General features: G+C 33.8%; 1 protein-coding gene across 1 annotated transcript in view; it reads left to right on the plus strand.

The window, feature by feature from the left end:
* Window positions 1-6,289, plus strand: part of LOC145297697 (integral membrane protein GPR180-like) — a 52,230-nt gene extending 45,941 nt beyond the window's left edge. Inside the window, exons 8-9 of the mRNA XM_080143896.1 lie at window positions 3,446-3,523; window positions 5,995-6,289. Of these exons, the coding sequence (XP_080000022.1) occupies window positions 3,446-3,523; window positions 5,995-6,150 (234 nt within the window). The 3' untranslated portion in view covers window positions 6,151-6,289. The remainder of the gene's footprint in view (window positions 1-3,445; window positions 3,524-5,994) is intronic.
* The last annotated feature ends 13,842 nt before the right edge of the window (window positions 6,290-20,131 follow it).

Consider the following 20,131-nt stretch of genomic DNA (forward strand, 5'->3'; position numbering starts at 1 on the left):
TCGCGTCACCCAGTAAGCCCTTCTTCAGTGCGTTGGTGGAATCGTCTTTGCTGCAATGTCCACAAGGCCGGATCTTCTGTGATCGTCTAGAGATTTCGTCTTCGGAGATACCGGGTGCCCGTTGACGGAAGCAGTTTCACAAGTAAAAAAAAATAATAATGAAAACATCAGCACATCAGCAAATCGAAGAATTTTGAATAAACAAAGACTCCGGAGATTGGTTGAATGTATTAAAAGAAAACCATAAAAGAAATATATACAAACACATGTACAGTTTGGAGTATGAATTTGTAAGCAAGCATTTAAACTTCTAAGTGGGGCTTCTCCTTGCTGGAATTCACAGGTCTATTAATTTAACCCTTTTTTAGTTATCGGGCAATAGGCGAGGGGGAGAGAGAGAGAGAGAGGAGAGGTGAGGTGGCTTGACTCTCAGATTCGCTCTGTTTTTGCTCCGACTTCCCAGACTCTCTCTTCTTCTCTGTTTTGCTCTGACTCTCTTGGTCTTTATATAGTAGAGCACTGGGCGGGGCGGCAATTCCCAATTCCTTCCCGACCAATCAGAGTGCTCGATAACCAAATCGTCTGATTCTCTCTCATTGGATAATTTGACTGATGACAGAAATTGGCCACCTCCCACAATCCAAGAATAATTCTAACTCCTCCCCGATCAATCAAAAACGCCTGATGGAAAATAACCAGTTTTCTCTGATTGGATAATTTCCAAACTGCGTAATATGCAATAACCGTGTAAGTAAGAAAACTGCGTCCAAAAAAAAATAAATGCTTCGTTAATTCTGCCCTTAGATGTAACACGTGTCATTATCAAAGGAAATCAACAATTTATTATTCTGTTAACATCTCGACAAAATATGTTATTGAAAATTGTCAGGTGGCAAAAATCTCTTGATCTATATTTCAGAACTGCGATTCGGTTTGAGAATGGAAACAGTTGAGAATGTTATTTTGGGTTCAAAGGGTTTTATCAGAGTCATACAAAACCATTTAATATTTGATTCGACAAACATTCTTTGAAGCCGACAAATGCGTGTGTGAAATTTTAATTCCAAAGAATTTATTTATCCTTGTTTTGATTTGTAACAAATATATTTTGTGACACCAACAAATACGTGTGTGTGTGTAGTTTTTAGTTCAAAGCAAAAACATAATCTACCTGTTGTTGTTCCAGCTGACACATGAATTGTGTCCTTGAATTTGTCAACAACAAACGGTCGGCGCATCCTTTGAACCTGACCCATGCGTATGTGCGACTTCAAATCAGAGAAAAAATATCAACAATCGAATCATGCTTTGAAGAAAGAAAGAAAAAAATACTTTGGCAGAATTGAAGCCAGCAAAGTCTTTCTTCTTTTTCGATGTTGGCTCGGGACAAAAATATTAACATATCTTTTAGTTAACCGGTGTTGCCCGGAATAAGATCTTAACATCTATCTTTCAATTACCCGATATTGCCCGGGATAAAATATTAACGTTAAATAAAAGCGTCACATCGACCCTAATGGTCTGACGCTGCCTCTCTTTGGTGTTACATTCGCCCCCCCATGGGGTGGCGATTCTCAAGATGAGGACGATGCCCCATGTCCTCAACAACCAAAGAGGTTCTCCCAACTAATACTACTGCGTCTTAACTAAAAGTTAATGGTCACTGACGATTTCACGCTGCCTCTCTTTGGTGTTACATATGCAAATGAAACCATGTCAGATGCATAACAGGAACCGTGGATATAACAGGAGGTTGAGTTGGAATAAGATGTGTTATGTACACATGTGATAGACGAAGATGGTTAGAAAAAAGTGTGGAAAGATAAAAAATTTATTGAAACTGACTTTCAAACTAGAAGCTATTTCGGCCTTTCAGTGATGGGGGGGGCAAGACTTTTTATGTCCGGCTCATTTCAGAGTTTAGTGGTGCTGCGACTGATATGCCCATTGTCGAATGAATTGAAAATGTGGAACTTGTATGTGAGCTTCACGTCCTGAAGAATGTTGAGTGCATCCTGTCATTAAGATTGTGAGTAAGGCAACTAAGTAAGGAGAAGAAAACAAACGCAGAACAGATTAAGCAAGTCCTCATAACCGCATCTGTCTTCTGCTGATGCATTTAATGCATATGACCAGTTCGTCACTAGACAATTACGCTCAGATGAAACGAAGGACGAGTTTTTGCTGAACTGTGACGCCTGGCTCTCTTGATTTATAGATCATTGCTTGAATGTTGATTTACATGTGTATTCATCTCTGGACTACCGCAACACGTTAAACATCTACTATTGAGGATGAAAATAATGAGTGCAGAACAACTTTTGACATGAACATGAGCTGCCATAACTGACAACAAGGCCCTGCAGTCTAGTGAAACTGGGACCACAGGTGACAGTATGCCTGCATCGTTCCTCTTCAAAGAAATACCTGACAAAGATGGATACTACCCCATGCTATGATTGAGATCATGAAATCAAGAGGGAGTGTAGAGGGAATCATAACTTACCAGGATAGCACGTTTGTGTGCGTTTTGTAGGTTTTGGTCGCTTGACAAGAAAAATAAAAAAAGAAAACGATGGCGACTTACAGTTGCTTTTATACTTAATGATTACGCATGAGTAACACAAACTCTTGCCGCCACCATGCAAACGAGACTATACCAGACGCATAAAAGGAACCATGGATGATAGAACAGGAGTTTGAGTTGGAATAAGGCGTGTTCCGGAGATAGACATGTGCCATAGAAAGTTTAAGGTGATTAGAAAAACCGTATGCGGCAAAGATAAAAAATTTATTGAAACTGACTTTCAAACTAAACTCTTTTTCCCTTATTTCTATCTTTTTCTTTTCTTTTTTCTGTTTTTGGTCCGTTGACAAAACGAGGGTGGATCTGTAAATTCACCCTTGTCCGTACATCTGTCTGCACTTTTCTCAATAACTACGCCTTGGAATTTTTTAAAATTTTGCACAAACATTAAACATGACATGAGTAAAAAAAAAAGTAACAGAACAGATTTTCCGGGAAAACTCCTGTTGCCCCCCTAGGGATGCCTTTCAGGTTAAAATCGTTAAAATTGACACTTTTGTGTTTATTAAAAAAAAAAAATTGATGCCTTGGATTTTTATAAACTTTCTGAAAAGTTGTAACTAACTGATGGACTTAGTCATTTCTTTTTTTGCATGGTGCAATTGTTAAGGCCTAAAACTGCACAGTTTGTTCATTTTCGCCAGGATTTGACGTCCCCTGGGGACTTTTGGGGCTAAATGGGGAGGGGGCAAATACTGAACTTAGTCATTTTTCTTTTTTATGCCTCGTTCACTTTCGGGGGACCATGTATGTTTCACTTGCCTCCTTTCTTTTTTCTTTCTCCCCACCCCTTTTTCTCTTCACCTCTCCCTCACTTAAAATCCTGATTGATTTCTCCTTTCTTTTTCCTATTCTCAGTTATGTATGCTGTGGTTCCTTTCATACCCGATATTGGTCGTGCTGACTTGGTTATTTGCTGAATACTTACGATACAAGGTAAGAAAAATGGCATTCATTATTTTTAAGAATTGGAGATTTTCTTGCTTTTCAAACACTTTAAATGATTTTTGATTGTATCTGTAAACATTGGGTACACAAGAAATGTGGTGGAATTACTGGCACGATGAGAAATGATAACCAGTTTGTGTGTAAGAAGTGAAAACCGATGGAGAAGAATGAGAACTGGATGGTGAAGCTGTTGTGGTTGTTGAGAAGTTTTGTTACCTTGGTGATACCTGTTGCAATATTTTTGATATAATGATGGGGTATGATTGAAGAAAATTGGAAGGTTCTACTTGTAGACACTGGCAATAGGAACTGACCAATCAAATGGAGTCATGTTCTGCGAGCAACCAATCAAAAACCGGAATTGCTCCAATAAAAATATTACATCTTTTAGAATTCCCGCGCATAATTTTTTGTGTCCACACGAGAAAGATCTTTGCTTTTCGTCTGCAAAATTTTAAAGTCCAAGACTTATACAAATCAGCCAAACCCACCAAAAACTTTTTCATCTCCAAGAGTTATATAAGATTAGCTATCCATCGGAAACTCTTTCTCATCTACAGGACTTATACGGATTAGTTACCCATTGAAAACTCTTTTTCATCTCCTTTACTTATACAGATTAGCTACCCGTCGGAAACTCTTCTAAAATGAAACCTGGCTTTTAATTCAAAAGTACCATTGGAGCAAAGGGTGGAGCTGGTGTTAGTGTGATTGTAAGAGTTAGGAGTGAATTAAGTTCAGGGAACTTCTGCCATTACTAATCACCACCATTGTCAAGCAAGTCAAGAATCTATCAGGCCTGTGTATGCAGTGTGATAATGTATGGCCAGTGAGGGTTGACAATGTGTTGCATGGATAGAAACGATACGAGAATGATACAATGGATGTGTAATGTGAGTTTTAACATTCTGATGACTTTTAAGGAAGATCAAATCTGGACACAAATAGAGAAATGTGTGCAGGAGAGTAGACTTCAATGGTATTGCCATGTTGAAAAAAAAAATGAATGAAAATTCTTGTCAATAGATGCAGAACAGTCAAGGTAACCAATTTATTTCTTTGTTCACAAATGAACAAATCTGTCTCTGACCTGAGCACTTGACACCCTCCCTCTCCTTTTTTACTAGATTGGTGCAAAAATAATGTTGTTTTTTGATGTTCAACTTCAAAAGATCATAAATCCTTTCATAATAAACTTTATTAATCGAAATAAGAACCATTAGTATCAACACATTTTTGCCAACAATAAACAAGTTTATTTATCCCATTAGCATAGAAATCCAGAGTTCTGGAAACTATAAAGCCGTTGAAGGCCGATTCGGCATCATCTCGGCTTTTGAAGCATTTTTTGCGCAGGAAGTTGTCGAGATGCTTGAAAAAGTGATAATCGGTGGATGAGAGGTCCTGTAAATATGGCGGGTGAGGCAGTCTCGTAGCCCAATTCGTTCAGCTTCTGCATGGTCAGTTGAACAACATGTGGGCGAACGTTGTAATAGAGGAGAATTGGTCCCTTCATATTGACCAATCTTGGGTACATGTTGAAGTTTCTGGTGCATTTCGTCAATTTGTTGGTAGTACTTCTCCACTGTATTCATTTCACCTGGATTCAAGAAGCTGTATGGATGAGACTGGCTACAGACCACCAAACAATCACCATAACCTTTTTTTTTGGTGCAATTTCAGATTCGGGAAGTGTTGTGGAGTTTCTCCAACATCCAACCACTGTGCCAAATGTCGCCGAGTGTCATAGAGGATCAACTTCTCATCACACGTTACAATCTGCTCAAGAAATGAGGCATTTTTGTTGCACATAAGGAGCATAGAAGACTCTTCAAAGCAACAATTATTTTGATTATCGTTCAATTCATGTGGCACCCATTTATCCAACTTTTTTGACTTCCCTATTTGCTTTAAATGGTGAATGATTGTTAAGTGGTCAACCTCACGTTCAATAGCAGCTTCTCGTGTGGTTTTGTGAGGATCAGCTTCAATTAAGGCTTTCGAGTGTTTATTATAAACCACAGTCGGCTGGCCATGACTATCTTCATCTTCGAGGCTCCAGGCTAGTCATCTATAAAAGCAACATATGTGAGAAAATGATATTGTTTTTGCACAAACCTAATTACACAGTCACTGTCAGACTCTGTGCTTTTGCTTGGCATCAACATAGCACATGTTAAGTAACTTTTATTTATGTCATCCAATATCACTTAAGGTCAACTACTGATCTAATTACTCACTGATTTTTGTAGGCAAAACTTTTACTGATTATTTTTTTCAACCTAGTTATGTCATGGACAAGCAATATTTTTGCTTTGTGCATTCCTTTCCAAAATAATTTTTATTTTGACTTCAAATGTGCTCGCATGCAATCCAGGTTCAAAAGCTGGATCTTGTCTTCTAAAATTACTACATTAAGAAGTTTCCTTTCTTGATATTTTTTTGTTTTTGTTTTTCAGATCTTAACAATGGGTGTCGTATTTTCCCAGTCGACAGTGGTCGTGATTCTCTACCAATTGTTCATGTCCCGCAGCCTCTATTGGGAAGTCTCTGCACTCTCTAGTTCTTTACCTCTTCGAATGGACAAACATTTCACACTCAAAATTCATTTTTGATAACACAAATATACATGAATATTGTTGTTGTTTTTTTGCTTGACTTACCCTCCTTCCCCCTCTCTGTACAGATGTGTAAATAGACATCTATAATAATTAAACATCAATACACTATGCTGCAATGGAGGCCTGATATCACACATATATGCGTGCGTGTGAAGAAAATAAGCCTCAACTGAATTAAGACTCTTGAACAAATGGGCTCCATATCATTTCATATATATATATATATATATATATATATATATAAAAGGCATAAATATATATCATAAAATAAAATTCCATTAAAACAAAATTTAGTGAAACATATGGAAAGAAAAATGACACACCGAAGAATGAACAAGAGATTGACCAGTTCTTTTGAATATATCCAAACAAAACTAGTCAATCCTTTTTTTTCTTACTGTGTTTAATTTATTTTTTCAATTTTGTCTTTAAACACACACACACACACACACACACACATATATATATATATATATATATATATAAATGACAAACATGAAAACTATTCTGATGCATTCTTTTGTAAGTTTTATCATAAAGTGATGAATATATTTTAAACAATCACTCAAAAAAAAATTCAAACTAAAACAAGCCTCTGCAGGCTTCCATGTCAACAGTTTTTCTGTTTTTGTTCCTCATTAATATGTGTGTGTGTGTGTGTATATATATATATATATATATATATATATATATATTAGTGTGTATGTAAGTGTGAATGAAATTAGATGAATATAATGAACTGAAGCAGAAGACGGTTTCATTCTTTGAAATTTTCATACATTTATTTTATGAAGTTTGCATACAACAAAATGTACTCAAACTTTCTCTCATTTTCATTTGTGCAGTGTTTGTGTGTATATAATATATTTCAGGGTTATTCAAAAAGAATGAACCTATTTTGTGATGCATTGCTTTAATTCTCCAGTTTAGGCACTTCTCAATAATGACAAGAAGTAGATAGAATTTCACAATTAAGTGCTTTGTTTTCTTGTGGGGCCACGTAAAAAAATTGCGACCTTTGAATGACAGTCTTAAACAAGGTCATACAAGATGGCTAGCCAATTGTGATTCTACCATCGAAGTTTGACCACCTGAAGTCCTGAGAGCTCAGTTGTTATCCAGCATCAAACTTGGACCACCCAGACAGAGAGCTAAGGAGAATTACACCATGAGTTAGATGTTCCACCAAGAGATGAACTTCATATTCAAACTATCAAGGACATCTCTACAGCAGTACAGATGGCAAGGATTTAAGATTAAGGTGTTAGTGGAGAAGAGAGTTAGTTTGCTGGCAATGCAAGATCTGACAGAAGCAGTTGTTGTTAAAAAGACTTTCAGCTTCACCAATCAGCCACTTTCATTGACCACATCTTGTATCCGTAGAGAACGGTCGGGTGAATGACAGATTGGTAAATACACCTTTTTGTATTTATTGAAATCTCCCAAAAGTTTCTATTGCTACTCCTAGTACATAATAAAATTGGTCCATTCCTTTTGAATATGCTTGTTATATAAATCTGTATATGTGTGTGTGTATCTATACACATATCATGTATGTGTTTTCAGTCTTCATATACTCATGGTGTGATATCAAATCATGGATTAAATATTTTATTGATAATAACAATTTTCATTGTGTAAAGAAACGTTTTGAAAAAAGAAAAAAAAGCGAAATGCCGATCACAAACATTTGTTATCCGAGTATTTCTTTTGGAACTTGACTTTACCGCTGCCACAACTACAACTGTCCATGTTCGATTATTTCCCTTCCCAAGGAAACTTGGATTTTTTTAATGAGACAGTCACTTAATAAGACAAGTGTGCACGAAAATATAAGTGTTTTCTTTTGGTTTGGAAGTACAAACAAACCACTATACTTGACATTTCCTTTTTAAAACTTAATTCAAGCCAGAAATTACTTTCTTTGTGATGTTTGAAGACTCCCAAATTATTTTAATTTTTGAAAGTGTTATGATTAAAAAAACAAATGTCAGTCTTTTTTAAATCTAATATTAGAAAAAAAAATTGATACTTGGAAATATGAGAACAGGATTTCTCTTTTTTTTTTTTTTTTTTCCAGTCAGATCACTAATAAAATTCCTTGTTCCATATTATCAGATTTATTTTTTGTTTTCTGAAGTTATTCAAAACTAAATGAAAAAAAAAAGAACACTACAGAATCAGAAAAAGATATGGTCTTTTTTTTTTTTTTTTTTTTTTTAATACTAGTTTTCAATCCTATTCAAGATTAAACGGAAATGAAAACTTTCAAACTAATGAATAGAAAATAATTTCTTGCTTGAATTGAAGTTTAAATTATCAAGTATTATGATTCATTTCTGCTTTTAATTCAATTGAACATATTAATCTTATGTGCCCCTGTCAGATAAAAGCACCAAAAGTTGAATTTTTCTTTCAAAACTTTCAACACAAATGTTTTTATTTTATAAATTAAGAACCTTTTGGGAACAGATTTCTAAATGATGCTTCTGAAATTTTTTTGAATTTATTTGAAATCAATTTTATTTTTTTTTTAGTTAGAAAATCAGTCATTATGATTATCCCAAAGTTCAGCATTTTTTTTTTTTTTTTTTTTTTTTTTTTTACTTCCGATTTCTGCTGACCATTCTGTTTCACAGTGAATGCCCTGAAAAGTTCAATGACAATATATATATATTATTAAAATAAAACCATTCTGGAAAATAACCAAGTTTGTTTGCTTATTTTAAAACTAGTAAACATTAATCAGAAAGGACTTTTATAGGATATTCCATCTGAAGTAAAATGATCAGCAAAAACCGGAAGTAACAACAAAAAAAAAAAGCATGTATTAATAGAACTTGAGACTAAATGACCGAATTTTTTTTTTTTTTTTTTTTTTTTTTATCAAAATCTGTTTATAAACTTTCACTTCATTATTTAACTCGCAGTGGGTGCCTGGCCTTGCCCTATTGTAAAATACAATTAAATATATTTTAATTCATGCAGATTTTGTATTATTACTAGAGCTGTGACAACAGCATATTCTTTTTGTTTTGACTCTTGAGTATATATCCGTTAATATCTCATGTTTTTATATAGACTGATGTGGTTCTCGGTTGATTGACCATGTCTTATTGTGTCGGATATATACTTGAGAGTCAAAAGAATGAAAAGAATATTCTGTTGTTACATCCCTAATTATTACTTAGGCAACTTTCTATTAAATAAATAAATATATATATGTAGTACTGATTTCAAAAGTTTTCAAAAAAAAAAAAAAGACTTGGGTGCAATCAGCTAGAATAGAAACTAGAACATTTAGTGCTCCAGCCATGTTTCCTACCACTTGAGCTAACCCGACAGATAAGAAAGATTTAAAATTAAACCACTTCTAATTATGATTGAATTTGCGCATGCATAAAACTAATAGAAATATGTAAGCAAATTGAAATGAACATTTTCATTTCAATTTACCAGTATATTTTTGCACGCATTAATTCATTCATCCAAACAAAGATTTTACTCATTGTAAACCATTCCGGGTGTATGATTATTATTTCCTGCTATTTTCAGTAGTTTAAGAGTTTATCAGTTAAATATTTACACACACACGGTTTTATTTATATAGATTAAATTTGAATTCTTGAAGGCCAATTTTTTTTTTCACTAAAGCAAACCAAAAGAAATTCCTTACTTTTGGTTTTGCAAGCACATATCCCCCACCCCCACCCTACCCCCGTCCTCATCCGAGTTTGCCAAAAATAAAATTACACAGAATTCCTTCCTATATTTGCCTTTTTACTTGACTTTTAGGATTTTACTCATGAAAGTTTTTTTGCTGAAAAGCAGTGTAAATTTCTCAAAATGTCTGATGAGTGAGAAAAAAAAGATGTCTTAATTATGTGGGCGACAGAATTCAAATACAGGTAATCTCATTTGTTTCTGGTTATTTATTTTACTGAAAAAGAAAATAAATATATTAAAATATTTGAGTGTAATATTTATTTATTTATATATATATATATATATATATATGTGTGTGTGTATGTGTTATATTTTGTTGTTGACTTAATTTTCGTGTCATCTTTATATTTGCACTTTTATAAAATTGAAATTTCACAAAGTATTTTAATTGAAGTTTCGCTTCCATTGGAGTGGCTTATTTGCAGGAAATCTCGTTAGGACTGTGAAAAATGCATAGGTTTATCACTCATTGCTCCGAATCATTAGAATTTTTTTTTAAGTTATTCAAAACATAAAATAAACATGACACACACAAAAAAAAAATAGAAAATTGACAAATGTAAAGTCATTGAGAAAAATCAAATCAAATCAAATTTATTGCCCCCCACCTCGCCTCCAGAAAAAAAATGTCAATGTGCAACAAGTCAGAAGTGTACATCTATATATTGTCTGACTATTTTGTAAATCATCATATTTGATTTAATGTTTTACCTGCTGGTATGCATTGGACGCCTTTAAACCTATCTCTATCTAGGTTTTTATCAATTTTTTTTTTTTTTTTTTTTTTTTTTTTTCAATTTCATCCATGTTTTCTGCAGTGTGATGATGTATGCAAGTGAAACCTGGTCTATCGTTTTATCAAAAGAAACGATGTAATGGATGTGCAGTGTGAATATTTAAGGCTCACTTAGTTCTGATTAGCTATAAGGAAGAAAAAATCTAGACGATCTAAGATGTGTGCAGAATAGGAAACTTGGATAGTATGGGCACATTGAAAGATTAGATGAGAGTTCATGAGTTAGTAGATGAAAAACAGATGAGCAGGTTCAAATCAAAGACGAAGCTAAAAAAAAAAAAACAAGGAAGTAATAGAAAAACATGGACTTGAGGGATAAAGACCTAGTCAGCGGAGTCAATTTCTTAAAGGTGTCCAACATGTAAACCGAATTTGATAAGTGAGCCTTAAAGGTTTCACATTACAAATCCATTAAACCGAATTTGATTATGATGCTGCCATTAGACCCTCTTATATAAGAAGTACCGACAGGTCTATACAGATATTATTGTCTTAATATAAAGTGCCCTTTTTTTCTGGGGTCTGGATTTATCTTCCTACAGTTTCTTTCACCCAACCACAGATGCAAGAATATTCACTGCGGGAATCTTTGCACTTAATATAAAAAAAAAAAAACATACAGCCTTCTTCCACTTTTCTGATATGACAATATTTGATTTGATAATAATGGTCAACAACAGATTTGTTGTCTGCATTTTTTTCAGCTGATTTAAGATATGATGTGCTGAATCCAAAAATCACATTGGTTTTGCTCAAGTTTTTGAGCTATGGCTACATGTCATTCTTTTACGTTTTTATTCACATGTACGCATGTGTGGAGCATTTTAGAAGAAGTTGATGTTGGGGTAAAATGCAATGTCGAATAATCGTTTTGATTGGAAATGATTTTCTTAATGACAAGACGTATTCAAGTCTGATAGTTCTGGTTGTTGAAAAACAATCAGTTTGAAATCATGAAACATAAAAATTTTTCCAAAATTGTGATCAGCATACACAAAGGACTAGCCTGTGACTGTCTTGCAAAGAAAGGAGTTTCATCAATGACCCCCCCTGATGGATAGAGATAGAATACTTCTCCCACCGCTACACATAAAGCTCGGCTTAATCAAGCAGTTCACCAAAGCTCTGGACAAGGATCGTAACTGCTTCACGTTCTTGTGCCAGGCTTTTCCAAGATTGACCATGGAGAAGTTGAAAGCTGGCATCTTTGATGATCCTCAGATCCAGCAGCTCATTAGGGATCTAGAGTTTGAAAACTCCACGAATTGGAAGCGTGGAAGGCATTTGTTCTGATAGTGAAGAACTTTCTCGGCAACAATAAAGCGCGAAACTACGCAAAACTTCAACAACATGCTGACCGTTTTCAGAACCCCGGACTGCAACATGAGTGTCAAGATAGACTACCTATTTTCACATATGGACTGGTTTCCTGATAACCTTGGTTCAATGAGTGATGATCAGAGGAAGAGACTCCATCAGAATCTGAGAGGTATACCAGGTATCAGGATTGCCGGGACAGTCATGATGGCTGATTACTATTGAAATCCTGAAGAGAGACCTCTGTCACTGAGCATTCCATCAGCTCGAAGAAATTAAAGTTCAAGTCCTGAAGTTTAAACAATTGTTTTTTTGTTTTTTTTTTATTCAATTTTCACCTCAAACAAGGCACAGTGCCACTTTGAAGCAGGGGGCTACTATCAGGGACTTAATTAGTGGGGTCATTATGAAGGGAGATGAGTAGAAAGATGTTTGTTAACATTACACTTGAACTTCTGCATATCATTGCAGTTGGGAAAACAGAATCCCGGAAGGGAGTTCCAAAGACCAGCAGTTCTGGGGAAGAAACTATTGGAGTAAAAGGCTTTCTTGCACCTAGGGATCTCTACTGTAAAGGGATGAGACTTAGTAGCTTGTCGGGTTTGTCGGGGGTAGTTACGTCGGGGAGGTACAAGTGCTTTCAGTTCGTCAGAGCATTCACCATTGAAGTATTTGTAGAACAGGCAGAGGGATGCAACATCTCGTCGATGGGACAGAGGCTGAAGCCTAGATGACAGTTCAGGACCTATCAGGTTAGTGAATCTCTTGAAGCAACATGCAATTTATGTGTATTTATCAATATCCACCATTCAGTTTACAGCAAGAAATCTTTCTATCAGGTAATCGCCATATGTTGTTGGCAAAACAATTTTTTATCTTAAAATCAGATTTAGGATGATATGTGTTGACAAAAATCAGCTGATAATGCTACAAGAATGTAATTGATTTTGTTACAAGATTTGAATTTTTTCAAATCAACTTAGAACAAAATCCTCACCTGACAAAGAGAAACGGATGCAGTTTCCTTATTCAGCAATGCAAAAATACCCTAAATCACTTGTTGAAATCTAGACATTTAAAAAAGTAAAAAAATTATTGCAGTGCGCAAGCAGTTTTTGTTTACCTTGAGGAAGTTAAGCTATGAAACCGAGTTTGTTTGCACATGTAAGTATTCTTGACCCGACATAAAATTTAGAAGTAAGTTGTGCAAAGAACTTAGTCGATCGGTTCTGAATGTATGTAATTTTCATTTGAATATGAAAAATCAAGAGTTAAGGAATTTTACATTTTTGGTGTTAAATGTTGTACTCCTCTTTGTTCCTGGTTTCCGGATGGTCACTTGGTATGAGCTCACAAAAAGGTTGTCACTCTAATAAAGACCACAGATTACTGCTCACTCCATGTCAAATATCATGAGGGCAATTGTCTGACGTTGGTCATCAGTTATACCACTTATTTTTAAGCAATGTTCTTTGCATAAAAAATTATTTTGACTAAAAGTTACAATGTTGTGTTTGTGTAGAAAAATAAAAGATGCACCTTCTAATGAAAATGTTTTTGGACTAACACGGTTATCAAGTTCTTGGACAATTTGGCAATGTTCGCCCGAAGTTCAGAGTCTCTCTAGTGGCAGGCAGAATGAAGACTAAGCCACAGAATATCATGTCAAGAATTCAGCACTGTCTGGTCCTTCCAAACTCACTCTTTCTGTTATCACAAGACAATGTTTTACTGTATTGAATTATAACACATTCCTCAACTGTTATTACGTATGTAATTGGGGGTGGTTGGGTTCTCCTTTTCCCCAACCCCCGCGCACATCATACAATGCACCGTTTAATAATGAAATTTATTTCATTTAGTTCCCAAAGGAGGTGTCCATCCTGTAACCCGAGGTGACCTAAGTCAGGTACAAGGCCAATCAACTTAAATTACAAATTCACAGGAAACATTTCTTTCCTGATTTTGCATTTCATTAACTAAAGTGCAAGTCAAATTTTTTTTTTTTTTTTTTTTTTTTTTTTTTTTCATACTTCAGAAACCTAACATTTCATATGTTCTTTTTCGATTTTGCATTTTTTCTAGATAATATTTTACCTGTTCCTTGCTTAATCCATGTTACACTTTGAAAAGGGCCAAATATATTTTTTGGAGGTAAAAAAAAAAAAAAAAAGGGGGGGGGGGGTAACATTCCAAGTTCCTTTCTCACACTATTACAAAAATGATAATACAGGGTAGGCTGGAGCAACTTATTCAAATTTGGCACCCTAAAGCAATGGTTGTGCACAGGATGGTAGGGATGGACTTATTTGAGAGGGTGGTGCTTAGAGTTTGGTTCTTAATGTGCGTTATTTATTTTTCAGGAACACACAGCATATGACTTGTTGCAGAACTTCCCAGGACAATCCGCATTGGCCAACAGTCCCTATTTATCACCATGAAACTATTTTTTTATGGGGATATCTGAAATCAATTGTTTACAACGATCATGAGTGAGTGAGTGAGTGAAAGTGAAAAAAAAAAATTTGTCAAGCTGTTGTAACTGTACTCATCGATATGCTGAAAAGAGTTACCCAAGACTTCAGCATTTGATTAGCTCACTGTATAGAGAAGAGAAAAGAAAAAAAAAAAAAAAAAAAAAAAAAAAACACAAACAAAACGGTAAACAGCATTGGGTCATAAGGACAAATGGTTTTACATTTGTTTTTTTGGTGTGCGTTTTTAATTTATATCGTTTAAGCAGTATCGATTATACAAGTTATCAAAAATTGCTAGATAACACCTTTCCAGAAACAAAGGTATATTCAAAATGACCAAAGGATTTTAGAAATAGAACAAATAAATTCAGAAACGTCATAGAAAATAAAGTTTCATCTTTTTGCATATATTCCTCTTCAAAATTTGTGGATAGCAACAGTGTCCAAATATTTACTCAATGAACATTTTAAATTTCAATTAAATTCAAAGATATCATTTTTCAAAACCAATATCAGAAATTTTCATTTGATATCCTACCAGCTTGGCAGGCTCAAGTTTGCTTGAATAGTGACAACGGAGAGGCACTCGTGAAGCCAATTCAATTCGCAGTAATATAATTTACTAAAAAGGTGTGCGCACACCATAATTATCATTTGGTTAACATCCGTTTTATATGCTGGCATATGTTGGATGACAAAAAAAAAAAAAAAAAAAAAAAAAAAACTTCCAAAGTAACCTTTCTCTGGCCATATCTTTATTTCACAAATTAAAATCTTTTAAGATTCACCTTTTAAGAGTTACTATTCAATTTTTAAGTACATTTTTTTTTTTTTTTTTGCAAGTTTAATGTAAAATAAATGGGATTGAATTCTGATATTTAATCAACACGGATTCTTTGTCTAAAGGCAATATTTTCACTTTATCTAGAAAGTTGAACCCCTATCTAAAGATTTAAAGTCATTTTGCTTATTCAGAATTAATGTTTCAATAAATACTTGGTTAAGTATTTTTTTTTTTTTTTTTTTTGCAAAAAAAAAAAAAAAAAAAAAAAAAAAATGAGTTCATGTAAACAGGTTGAACAATGTATTTAATACCTAAAGATTATTAGGTTAGATAAAAGATACAAGTGCCTGGAAGAAAAAAGAAAAAAAAATTTATAGAATTTGCAACAGAAATGGCGCCAGTAGAATTTGTTGGCGGTAGAGTAGGTCAAACACTAAACCTTGAGATCCGTAGCTTTTTTGGCCACATCTCAGCCATAGAGGACCATCTGAACAAGCACTTGATAAATTCAGATTTTCATGCCAGAATAGGGTAATCGATGTTTGGTCAGATTAAGAATTCTCGTTTGCAATCTGAATATTAATTACCAAGATTAGCATTTTTGCACTGTAGTTTTTAACAACTTAGAAATTTGATAGAAATTTTCTGTAGTTACCTCAAAACATAATTGTACTGTAATTTAAGAGTTCACAATGTCAAAAGCAACTAGACCGATACCTCTTATTTAAATATATAAATTGAAATTAAATAAAAGTTAAAATATACTGAACTTAATATTTTTCAAAAGTGTTGACCACAGCTTTTATAAGTGAAATTGTATAAACAGAAAAACATTTGGTTATTCAACGTTGTCATTCATCTTGTCAGTCAACAAGGACTTAAAATGATTAAATCAAAAGCTAATATTAAAATTGAAATTTCCATTAAATGTATACTAAATCTGACCTTGAATTCCACAAACTGTTATAAACTCATTAGTTTATAATATTCAGAATAAATTGTTTCAAGTTCTTGCTATTTATCAGTTTCAACAATTTATCTTTAAATGAGAAAGTAATTATAGCCAGTTTTTGATTAAGACAAGAAATTTGCAATTGAAGCTATAAGATGGAGCCTCTAATAGGTACTATAATATTTTCTTCAAGAGAAGACGTGATTGGATAGGGAAGTTCCCTCATTCTAGAATGAGCGATTTCTTTTATGGTTTCTCTAGCCTTAAAATCTACATGTATCTCGCTCATGTAATATTTCTCTAGATTAGAGAAATTTCCTAGTAATAACACCTTTTAGTTAAAAGAATTTCTTTACAACTGCAATCATTTGTCATGACATGGGTTCTATCATTGTTTAGCATCTTTATAATTTTTGGTAGTTCTATAATCTATACATATTGCGCAATTTAGAATTGATATTTTTAGTAAATATCAATTTATCTTAAATTGAATAAAAGGTTTTTAACAGACAGGTAATTTTAATAACATTCAGATATATTAGGGACGTTCCAAAAATTTTTTTAAAATTCCATCTGAATGGATCAGAGGGGATTGCAAATAACATTGTTATGATGACTGACTTATGCACCGAGATGAGTGACAAAGCACACACTCTGGACTTTTACGACAAAGTGTATTGAGAATGGCGGTGACCATGTAGAAAAATTCTGGAGAATAAAAATTGCTCGTTTTAAAACCACTTCTGCTTTCATAGCTCAAGATTTTAGTTTGTTTTAAAAGTAAGATGCCTTACTTTTGGAAGGACCTTCGTAGGTGTACATGCACACACATATACATGTTATATGTACATACATACACTAGAATGGGTACCCAGCATTGCCTGGGTTGACATGAAGTTCCATTTAAAACACTTAAGGATATTAATCATTTTCATCATGGCCAACATCGATACCTCCACAACAATTTCAAAATTAGCCAAGTAGGAAGGCTCAAACCTGAAACGCGAATGAAAGGAAAAGGTAATTTGGAATCTTCCGCCCACTGTTATAAAATGACTTGACTTTATGAACATGAAAAAAAAAAAAAAAAAAATAACTTTACAAACATTAACATGTTCATAAGTATTTTTTTTTTATTTTCTGTAAAGCTGTTTTTCACTGGCTTTTTTTTTTTTTTGTAAATAAAAGGAAATTCTCGATTTGCCTTTTTGTTTCTAAAAAGTGTGGCTTAAGTTTGAAAGCCGTTTCAAGAATAATAAAAACAAATGAAATCCGTTTATTTGTTTGAATATTTAAAAAAAAAAAGAAAAATTTTTTATCTACACGGAATTATTTTAATCTAGAAACTTAGATTACCAAATTATTTTATTTGGTGAAGAGTTTTATGTTTAGAAGTTTCCAGAGGGAAACAACCATGTCTTTAAAAAAGTCGATGTCAGAAATTCCAAATAAATTCAATTAAATATATTATCAATTAAATTATTTAAAGTTTAATAACACTTTAACTAGAACACTTAAAACGATTCTCTTGCTAAAAACATTAACTAGCATACCGCTAGTTAGTAAAATCGATTTTCCTTAATGCAATATGCAAATAAGGTGATTTCTTAATTGTATATTTTGCAAGAATCATACTATATATAGAAATAAATGAAAGAGTAAAGTAATGGAACTTTTGTATATAAAAATCAAATTGTGAACAAACAGGAATACGAATTCATATATATATATATATATATATATACGCGAGAAGGCATATGTACAAGGTACCTTCTCTAAGTTTCCAGACATTTATACAGGTATTTAAAATTGTCGTAGCTCCTTGAAAATTCAGTATGTTATTGTTATACATAACATGACTGATCTATTTTTGATTTCAGGTTCAAATATGATGGAATTGAAATGCATCCTACTAAATCGTGATTGTCATCACGGCCGGTGAATTTCAAAAATGCATATATCTGGATATGAGGACACTTTACAAGAACGATATGCAATGAAATTAGGTTTTAAACTTTAAGTGCCATGGAAACATGGAATGCTTCAGACTGCTTTTGGAATCGAACATCAGTTTTGGAGTGGCATAAGAGATTAAAGGAAGGCAGAGAGTTTGAGGGATAAGTCAGAACACTAGGATTGATTTGCTAAATAAAAAATTTCATGGATAAGAACCATTGTGTCTATAGTAAGTGTTGGAACTGTACACACAATTATTCGCGAGGAACTGAAGATGCGGAAGATTTGCATGAAGTTTGTCCTAAGCGTGCTCAGAGAAGATCAAAAAGACATTGTCATGACAGCAGGGAGATGATCGAGCTGATCAATTCATCCCTGTGACTTGATTATTCCTTAAGCTCAAGGAAAACCTTAGCAGCTGTCGTTATGAGACAATTGGGTAGATGAAAGACTGATGGGGGGGGGGGGGGGGTCATTGACCTGCTCACACAATAAAATTTCCACAAGTTGTTGCAATGGTACAAGTGCATAGCAGCCGGAGGAAGTTACTTCGAAGGGGACTAAAGTTCCATGTATGTACTATAAAAAGTACCCATACAAAAAGAAGTCTGGAAGTTTATTGAAAGCACTTCATATCTCACAATGCTACGAAGAAATATCTAGTAAATACAGATTAGATTTTAGTATAAAAAAATAAAAAAAAGCATTAACTTAACCCTTATAAATTAGGTAAACCATTTTATTTTATATATATATATATATATATATCGATCGAAATTGGCATAAATGTGCATATAAGTATATGATTCTTCGTTGTGAAATTCAAAGAGTGACAGTTTTCAGCGTTTTTTTCTTTGGATTGTCCGATTTACTGAATATGGTAAAAGAAAGTGCATATATATCTGAAAAATATATTAGGGAGAGGGAAATGGGGCCACAGGTTTTAACTGCTGAAGATCATCTTTGCTAATAACTCCATTTAAATTTTTTTTTTATTTATTTAGTATACTAGCCCGAGTACCCGGGTGTTTAGAGGTGTGTTAAGCAAAAAGAAAAAAAAAAGTGGTAAAAGGCAGGCAGGCTCAAATCCGTACTGTGAAGGAGGAAAATATGAAAAAAAAAAAAGTGACGTCTGCTGTTGTGCCTATTGCCAAACCGGAAGTGATGAATGAAGGCTAGTCAATAAAAAAGAGGGATGACTTTTGAATCAGCAAAAAGTTCCAAGTTGAAGGTAAAGGAATTAATGTTTTTAGTCAATTTTTTGGTCGAAGGGTCGAGCTTCAAAACAATACCGATCGTGAAAATCGGTCGCTTTTGTCAAGTTTTAGGCAGACATACAAACATTTAAACACAGGTGAGATTTATATTATAGATTATGTTTAGTCATTTGAAGTCATTCTTGAACACCTGACAAGAAACATTGAAATTTAATCCACAGGGTTTTCTGATGTATATACAATTTTACTTATTCAAAAAATAAAGACCACAAACTTGGTTCAAGTCAGTTCATTTATTCAATATTACAACAGTTTACAAAATTGTTGTTTCCTTCCACTCTTTAGTTTTGTTTTGTTTTTAAGGAGAAACTTTGATTTTTATTTTTCAGAATAAAAAAAATGATTTTGTATAGTCGGGTTGGTAATGGAAAGGGTAGGAGGAAGAGATAAGGGAGAGGATAGTGGCAGGTGAAGCAGACAATGAGTGGACGTATTTACAGACTTACCTGACAGGGTTTACATGTCATCACCTGGGCAAGAAAGGGGGTAGGAGGAGGAGAGGGTCAGAAATGTCTGATGACTGAAAAGACCTCTTCACTGCATTGCTCCATTGGGAAAGTTGATGGTTCAAAACGAGTCACCACAATATTTGAGACACTGTGCGTGTGTGATCATGTGCAAAAGATTTCCAGCTTATTTTTTCATTTTAATTTTGTAGATAAAAATACATTTTTCTTTTAAAAATTTAAA

This window comes from Euprymna scolopes, chromosome 18 (genome assembly GCF_053919585.1).
Source record: "Euprymna scolopes isolate OS-2025 chromosome 18, ASM5391958v1, whole genome shotgun sequence".
NCBI lineage: Eukaryota > Metazoa > Mollusca > Cephalopoda > Sepiida > Sepiolidae > Euprymna > Euprymna scolopes.